The sequence below is a fragment of the Balaenoptera borealis genome, assembly GCF_965194805.1.
Source record: "Balaenoptera borealis genome assembly, chromosome: 17".
Classification (NCBI taxonomy): Eukaryota; Metazoa; Chordata; class Mammalia; order Artiodactyla; family Balaenopteridae; genus Balaenoptera; species Balaenoptera borealis.
The window spans coordinates 12,412,591-12,420,110 of NC_138876.1; the positions used below are offsets into that span (position 1 = coordinate 12,412,591).

The window sequence follows — 7,520 nt, forward strand, 5'->3', positions numbered from 1 at the left end:
AAATAGGGTTAATAACTTGCCTCCCGGAGCACCTGGTAGGAGCAGGCAAGCAGCAAAAGTTGGTCCCTGCTCTTCCCCCATCAACTGTTTCAATGGGCAGGACGCCTGGACTGCAATGGAGCTGGGGAATGGCATGGAAACTCCAGAGATTTTCCTTCATCTTCCTCCCAACCCCCAGTCCTCACCCCCCTTTGTGTTCTTAACTGTTATCTTTAACCCTTTTGCCTACCTCTAACCCTCTCACCAGCCTACTGCCCTTTCATTCTTTGAAGTATCAACTCTAGCCCTTATCACAAATCTCCAGGAAGCATCTTATAACCCTGAGAACTTAAAGACCTTAAGGCCCCAGACCCATTAGAACAAAGGAAAGCCCTCACCCTTTCTTAAATAACTTCTTTTCCCATCTTCTAAGCTCACTCCCTTAAGGGCCAAATTCTGTTAATTTGTAATTGATGAAAAGAGAATGAGGAAGAAAAAAAAAAAAAAAAAAAGAAAAGAAACAAAACACTCACAACTTAAGATCTGGCTCAATTATATTTGCCAGGCATTTTATTTTTTTCTAAAAACAATAGAAAAAAATCAACTTTAAAAAGGAAAATGTACTTAAATAAAAAAATTATGGTATAACTGCTATAAAGGTTTTATTAAAGTTATTTACATTTAATGGCTATATTTACAAAGGAAAATTGGATAAAGTTCAGGATTTCGTAAAAACAATTCTTAAATACAAATCTGTTAAAGGAAAAAAAAAAAAAAGATGGTAAGCATAAAAAAAGTTCTTTTATGCCCAAAGTCCCATTTGAGGCAGTTTATATTATGGCTAAACCTTTCAGTCTTAAGATCCAGCCAAGGTTGTGAGGTTGATCATGCATTATGCAAAAAGTTCATACGTAGGGAGTTCTGTCAGAAGGAATCGTTTTCCTCACTTTCCCTTAGTAACCAATGAAAATTTCATGAGGGATTCATTCCAGTTCCTCCCTCCAATAGGTCAATTTATGCGCAAGAGTTCCGTAGCTGTTCAAGTTTGAGTTTCAACTGTTCTCGCCTCTTCCGCAACTCGTCTTTTTCTGAAATGAGCTTTTGCTCCTCTGCTTGGACGGACAGGATGTATGCTGTGGCTTTTTTAAGGATAACTACCTTGGGGGCCTTTTCATTGTTTTCTAACTCCGGGATCTGGTCACGAAGGGCAAAAAAGCTGCGTTTCAGCTCGTTTCTCCTCTGGCGTTCCAAGACGTTGTGTGTCCGCCTCTTGTCATTCTCCTCGGTGTCCGAAGACCTGGGGCTGGCACATTTGCGATTGTTGCTGATCTGTTTCAGGACCCTGCCACTGTCCAACTTAGCCCTCTTGGCGGCGGGACAGTCCTTCCTAGTGGAGGGGGGCGCTGCATAATTGTGCTGATGGGTGGACACGTGGCATCTCTTAAGGACCAGCGGGCTGTGAGGAGGTTTGCTGTGGCCTCCGGCAGAGGGTGACCCCGATTCTGACCTTTTGGCAGGGGGCTGCCTCTTTTCCACAGAAACAACATCAATTTCTTCCTCATCCTCTTGTTCTTCCTCTGTACGAAGAGAAAAAGAAATCACCCGGTTAGCAAAGGTTTCCTTAAAGCAATCAGTGACCAGATTAAATCAATACTGTGCAAATACAAGGCATTATTAGGTAAGAAAGGACCCTGAGGAATTCCCTGGCAGTCCAGGGGTTGAGACTCCATGCTTCCAATGCAGGGGGTGCAGGTTCCATCCCTGGTTTGGGAACTGAGATTCACACACTGTGTGGCGTGGCCAGAAAAAAAAAAAAAAAAAAAGGACCCTGGCACAAAGTTATCCCCAGAGAACTAGCCAATCGTCTCTGCTCTTCTTCTCATGAAGAGACAGTCTCAGGGAGGAAAATGACAGCTGGGTTTATGGCACAGACAAGAAAATTACAATTTACCAGGATACAACATTGATGCAAATTCTTACCTAAGACTTAATGAGGTGCTGGACACACCCAAACAAAGCACATTCCCAAGCACCTTCTCTTTGCAAGGGACTTTACCAAGAACCCTTCAGGTGTTGCAAATGATAGCTGCAAATCTTTGGTATGACTTTAGCAATCCCTATTTTACTGGAAGTGAAAAAAAAAAAAAAAAGTCTTGCAGCTTTGCCAAAAGTCCTAGGGGGTGGGGGATGGAAAAAAGGAGTACAGTTTTGGAAAGGACTTGCTTTGTAGTGTTCAAAAGAGGCTGGAAAGATCCCAGCTCCTCAGTCCATACATTTTTGAGGCACTTTCACTGGCTCACAGCACTCAGGTGGATGGCTGCCCAACTTCTGCCCACTGCCCCTCTTCGTTTTTGTTGATCTGCAGTCCATTAAATTCCAACAGCTTCTCAGAAGTTCAGGGAGGTCATTCATTCACTCTCGAAGAGATCAATCCTCTCTTAACTTCATCACGATCCCCCCCCCCCAGGGCAATTAAAATGCTTAAGAGGGGTAAAGAGGGAGCGGATTGAGTTGCTAGATAAACTAGAAGATTTAAAAACCCAAATGAAATTCCTAAGGGGAGGGAGGGGAAAGGAGGGGGCTGGCCACGAGGGCGATCTTAGGGGAAGGAATGGGAGGAACACTAAAGCCCAGTGTTTCAGGGATGAGGAGCTCCCAGACCCTTCCAGGCCTGCCATTTCTTTTCCAAATATAAGAAAAGAGAAAAGGCAGGGGCCACGGAAGTGGCCCCTTGCATTGGCAGCCAGTGAGAATGGGAAAGACAGCCAGCCACCCCCTCTGACGGGCCTGGAGGGTCCCAGCTTACCAGAGTCGCTGCTGGTGGTGGGTGGTGTCTCCTCGTGGAGCGCCAGGGGCTCGGGACTGGCCCGCGGGGAGGACGCGGCGGAGGAGAGCAGAGAGTCCGAGGACGGGGAGAAGGCGGTGGAGTCGGGGGAGGCGCAGGGCTTGGGCGAGCTGCTGTCGTTGAGCGGGTAGGGGAAGACCACGGAGGGGTCGATGCATTCGGAGGCGGCGGCGCTCAGGTCCTGCAGGTACAAGCTGGAGGTGGAGCAGCCGCCGTGCCCGCGGGCGGGGCTCGGGCTGCCGCTGTCTTTGCGCGCAGCCTGGTAAGAGGCCAGCTTCTCCGAGACGAGCTTGGCGGCGGCCGAGAAGCCGCTCCACATACAGTCCTGGATGATGATATTTTTGATGAAGGTCTCATCGTCGGGGTCGCAGATGAAGCTCTGGTTCACCATGTCTCCTCCCAGCAGCTCGGTCACCATCTCCAGCTGGTCCGCCGAGGAGAAGCTGCCGCCGCCGCCGCCGTCGTCTCCCCTGGGGGAGAAGGACGCGACCGTGACGTACGAGGGCGAGCAGAGCCCGGAGCGGCGGCTCGGGGACAGGGGCGGGGTGGGCAGCAGCTCGAATTTCTTCCAGATATCCTCGCTGGGCGCAGGCGGCTGCAGCTCGCTCTGCTGCTGCTGCTGGTAGAAGTTCTCCTCCTCGTCGCAGTAGAAATAAGGCTGCACCGAGTCGTAGTCGAGGTCATAGTTCCTGTTGGCGAAGCTGACGTTGAGGGGCATCGCGGCAGCCTGCTGGAGGGGGCACACAAAGGCGGGGGCAAGTCTTCAGTTAAGGGGGTCTTGGTTGGTGCCGAAATCCCGCGCAGCGCGCAGCGCGCGCCACAATCCAGAACCACTCCCCTTCCAGCGCTGTTCCCACATGGGGCCGGCGGGGGGGGGGGGGCAAAAAACCAAAACAAAAAGGCACCCTTTTACCCCCTCTGGGTGACCCTCAGACACACACTTGGCGAAGCAGCTCCGTAGCGCCCGCGGAGCTTCCGTCCCCCGGGAGCCCGGAGCGCCAAGTCCGGGAGTCGGCCCGGCGACCGCCGAGCAATCGAAATCGGCTTTGGCCTCCTTAACAGGCCGGGGGAGGCGGCGATGGTGGTGGTGGTGGGGGGGGGGTGCGGAATACGATCTGCCAAACGCCGAGGCGCAAAGTTTTGCGCCACCTGAAGGAGGCTGCGAGAGGCGCCGCGGCGGGCGCGGCTGCGCGCGGCCCCCTCCCGCACCGGGGCCCCTCGCGCCGCGCCCGTTCCCACTCGCGCCCTTGCCGCGCTCCTTCCCCCGCCGGCGCCACCGCCCCTCCCAGCCTCCCTTCTCCGCCTCCTGCATCCCTACCCCCAGCGCGCCCCCCTTCCTTCCTCTGCCGGCTTTTCTTCTTTTCCCTCGCGGGCTGGAGTGGCAAGCTCAGCTTCGAGCCTTAACCCCCGCCCCGCCAATACATAAAAGGGGAGTGTTAAATAATAACAGGGGCACCTCCCTTCAACACCCAATACAGCGCCGCAACTGCGCCAGAGACCCTGCTACGATTCCGCGCCCGGAGCCGGGCGTCTTCCCCTCACCCGCCGAGGGTAGCAGCTGTTCTGGAAAAGCCCCGAGCCCCGCTCCTTGCCGTCCTCCGCATCTCAGGGGCGCAGGGACACCCGCGCGGGGACACCAGAGGCGGCCTGGGAGCCAAGGCTGGGCGCAGAGATTTGTCCTCGTTTCCCCCCGAGTCAATAATTCCAGGAGAATCGGACACATCTTTGCCCCAGCCTCCCTTTCCCCCCCACTCCCCGCGCCTCGCCAACACCAAATCTTAACCTCTCTGTAGACCAAGATCTTTAATTTTATTATCCTTTTTAAAAGCCAAATGCCAACTTCTAAAAGGAGCCGGGGGCGAATTGGAAACGCCGCGGGGATCGGCGGGCGGGACGAGCCGCAGTGTGTCTGTCTCCGGCTGTCAGAAATGCGGTAAGCCGAAATTTAAATGCCCTTTCCGAGACGGGGAAAAGTCAGAGGCTGCGGAGCTCTCTCGCTCACACACGCAATATGTAATTCTTACTCCAAGGAGCTCAGGATGTAAAGGGTTTTCTGCCACCGAGAAGCACACCCTTCTCTTCTCCTCCCAAAAGGCCAAAAGCAATTAATGCAATAAAGGAAGAATGTCCAACCGGCCGGGGTCAGCGTCCATCTACATACGCAAAAACCTCTCAAGGCTACTTTCAAAAACGCACCCTGTTTTCCCTCTGCCTTCCCCTCTCTCATCTTGACAAGTCACTGTACCCCGACCCAGTTCTGGTTCGTCTTCACTCCACCCCGACCAACCACAACTACTCTGAGAAAAGTGTCAATAGCGCAGGAATGGGAGAAAAGACACACCGATCCGGGCATTCGACTCATCGCGGCATTACTGCGGTAGCAAAAATAAATTAAAAAGCCAATAGGTCCGGGTGCTCACCGGGTTTTCCACTCTCCGAAGGAAATCCAGCGTCCAAAAAGCGGCGAGGAGCGCCTTTCAGAGGCGCTGGTCGTGGGCAGCGGCGGGGAAAAGTGACTCCCCCAAAAGGCAGAAGAGCCTCTCCGCGTCCGGGGAGTCGCGTTGTCGCTCGGGTGTTGTAAGTTCCAGCGGGCAGTGGGCAAAGTTTCGCGGATGCGGCGCGGGTGGCGGGCCGCTGGCGGGGGTCGGCGGGAAGGGTGGGGTGGGGGCGGCCGGGCCCGAGGCGCAGAAGCCCCCCTTTCACTCCGGATCTCCCTTCCCCGGGCGCCCGGAGCGCGACTCCGCTCGCTCGGCTGCCTCTGCTCTTCCACCCTCGAGGGCCCGCCCGCTCGCTCCCTCTGCCTCTCGCTGGAATTACTACAGCGAGTCAGATAAAGCCCCGAAAACCGGCTTTTATACTGCTAAGGCACGGCCCCTCCCCTCTGTTCTCTTTTTCCCGCCAAGCCTCTGAATAGCCCTGCCCTTCCAGAGGCAGTTGGGGAGCCAGGCGGCGGCCGGGGCGCGGCGGCGGCAGGGGCAGCCGCGAGATGCGCAGCCCGGGGGTCCCTGGCCGCGCAGACCCTCGCCTATAAAAGGCCGGTGGGCGGGGATTCACAAGAGAGGATCTTTTTTCTTTCTCCCCCGCCCTCAGCTTTGGGAACCCGGGAGGGGCGCTGGTGGGGAGGGAGGGCCGGAGGGGAGGAGACTCAGCCCTTTGAGCCTGGCACTCCAGTGCGCCAAGCTCTCGGATGTAAACACAGTAATAGCGCCGCATGAATTAACTGCGCGCGCCTACCATTTTCTTTTGCTCCCGCTCAAACCTTCTCTCTTTCTCTACTGCTGGCTCCTCTGGGGCAGCGCTCTGTTTGACAAACAGCATACTTGTCCTCTGTGCTTCAATCATCGCGGGCAGAACAGCTGAGCTCTTCGCGCTGAGCATACACCGTGTACCCACGGCCACGCCACGCACGTCCCGGGCGAACGGGCGCCTCCCTAAGGCCGGGGAAAGGGTAGCATTTGGAAAATAAGTCCTACGAAGAGAGGCGGAAAGAAGGGGGTATTGACTGGCGCGCGCTCTGAGTGTGTGGGGCATTGAGTGGCGATGGGGATAAATGATCAGAGGTATAGGGAGGAAAATGGTGCCTGGAATTATTAAAATAATTCAGCAACGCACTGCCACGTATACTTGGAGAACGCGTTATGAATAAACACCCACTGTATTTGTTGGGGGGGGGTGTTATGCATTCTGTGTGTGTGCAGCTATCTCAGCGGGGTACCGTCCACCCAGAATGAGTCCCCCAAATTGCTGCCAAAGCCGCAGACGACCCCCCCCAACCCCCGGCCCCGCCCGCGCAGACCTACACGGATCTCCGCGGGAGCCCGCTTTCCCCCCCACCCAGTACGCGCTAATCCCTGAGATCCTTCTGCGGGTCCCGGAGCTGGAGTAAGGCAGGAGCGCGCCTGCGGGTGCGCGCCGCGGGACCCCTCCCCTCCCCCGCCCGCTCTCGGCAGGTCTGCACCCCCAGCCCACCCCCGCGCCTCTCACTCGGAGTTCCCAATTCCGCAGCCGGGTTTCAGAAAAGAGACGAATCCTCTCTGCGCCCCGTGGTGTCGGTTTGCACACTCTGGGGCTCCCAGGTTTGGGGAAAATCAAAGGCGCTAGACGGAAGGATACTGACTGGGGAGGGGAGGAGGCGCGAGCCGTGGGACCAGACTCCCCAGAAGAGGGAAGGAGGCGAGCTGGCGGATCCACCCTGGGGAGTCAGCAGAGTCCCTGGTGAAGAAAACCGTTAACTCTTTCCTCCTCGGACAAATCGGACGTTGACTTCCTTTCTGGGTCTGCTTTCCTCTTTATTATTGGACAAAAAAACAAAAAACCAAAAAACAAACAAAACCCACATCGATTCTGATCTAAGGAGAGGGGCCAAGTATTACTTCCGTGTCTTTTTTTTTTCGGAGGGGGGGTTGTCTTGAGCCAATTAAAAAAACCAATTAAAAATTGGCCGAATTTCAGGCATTGATTTCCTAGTTCACTGACTCTATAAATTTTTTTCTGAATACCATAGTGAAGTACGTATGCCTAATCCAAGTACATGTATGTACATTTCATGTACACGTCGACCTAGAATTTTGCCCAACACGGCACATGACTTGTTCGCTCCCTCAGTGAATCTATATTTAATATACAATACATATTCCCTCGGGATTTGCTATTCTGCATTACACTAGGGCCTTAAAAACAGGCAATCTTCCCCAGC

General features: G+C 54.5%; 1 protein-coding gene across 2 annotated transcripts; it reads right to left on the bottom strand.

Annotated features, from left to right (window-relative positions):
• Window positions 1-515: 515 nt before the first annotated feature.
• Window positions 516-5,385, bottom strand: MYC (MYC proto-oncogene, bHLH transcription factor). 2 transcript variants are annotated; one of them, XM_082363093.1, is made up of 3 exons: window positions 5,245-5,385; window positions 2,786-3,554; window positions 516-1,556 (listed from the first exon to the last, which is right to left on the bottom strand). In XM_082363093.1, exons 2-3 carry the CDS (start codon window positions 3,540-3,542, stop codon window positions 994-996), a joined length of 1,320 nt encoding a protein of 439 aa, XP_082219219.1. In that variant the 5' UTR covers window positions 3,543-3,554; window positions 5,245-5,385; the 3' UTR covers window positions 516-993. The 2 variants fall into 2 exon arrangements, with proteins under 2 accessions (XP_082219219.1, XP_082219220.1); XM_082363094.1 differs by having other exon boundaries at window positions 2,786-3,551; window positions 5,245-5,384.
• Between the last annotated feature and the right edge of the window lie 2,135 nt (window positions 5,386-7,520).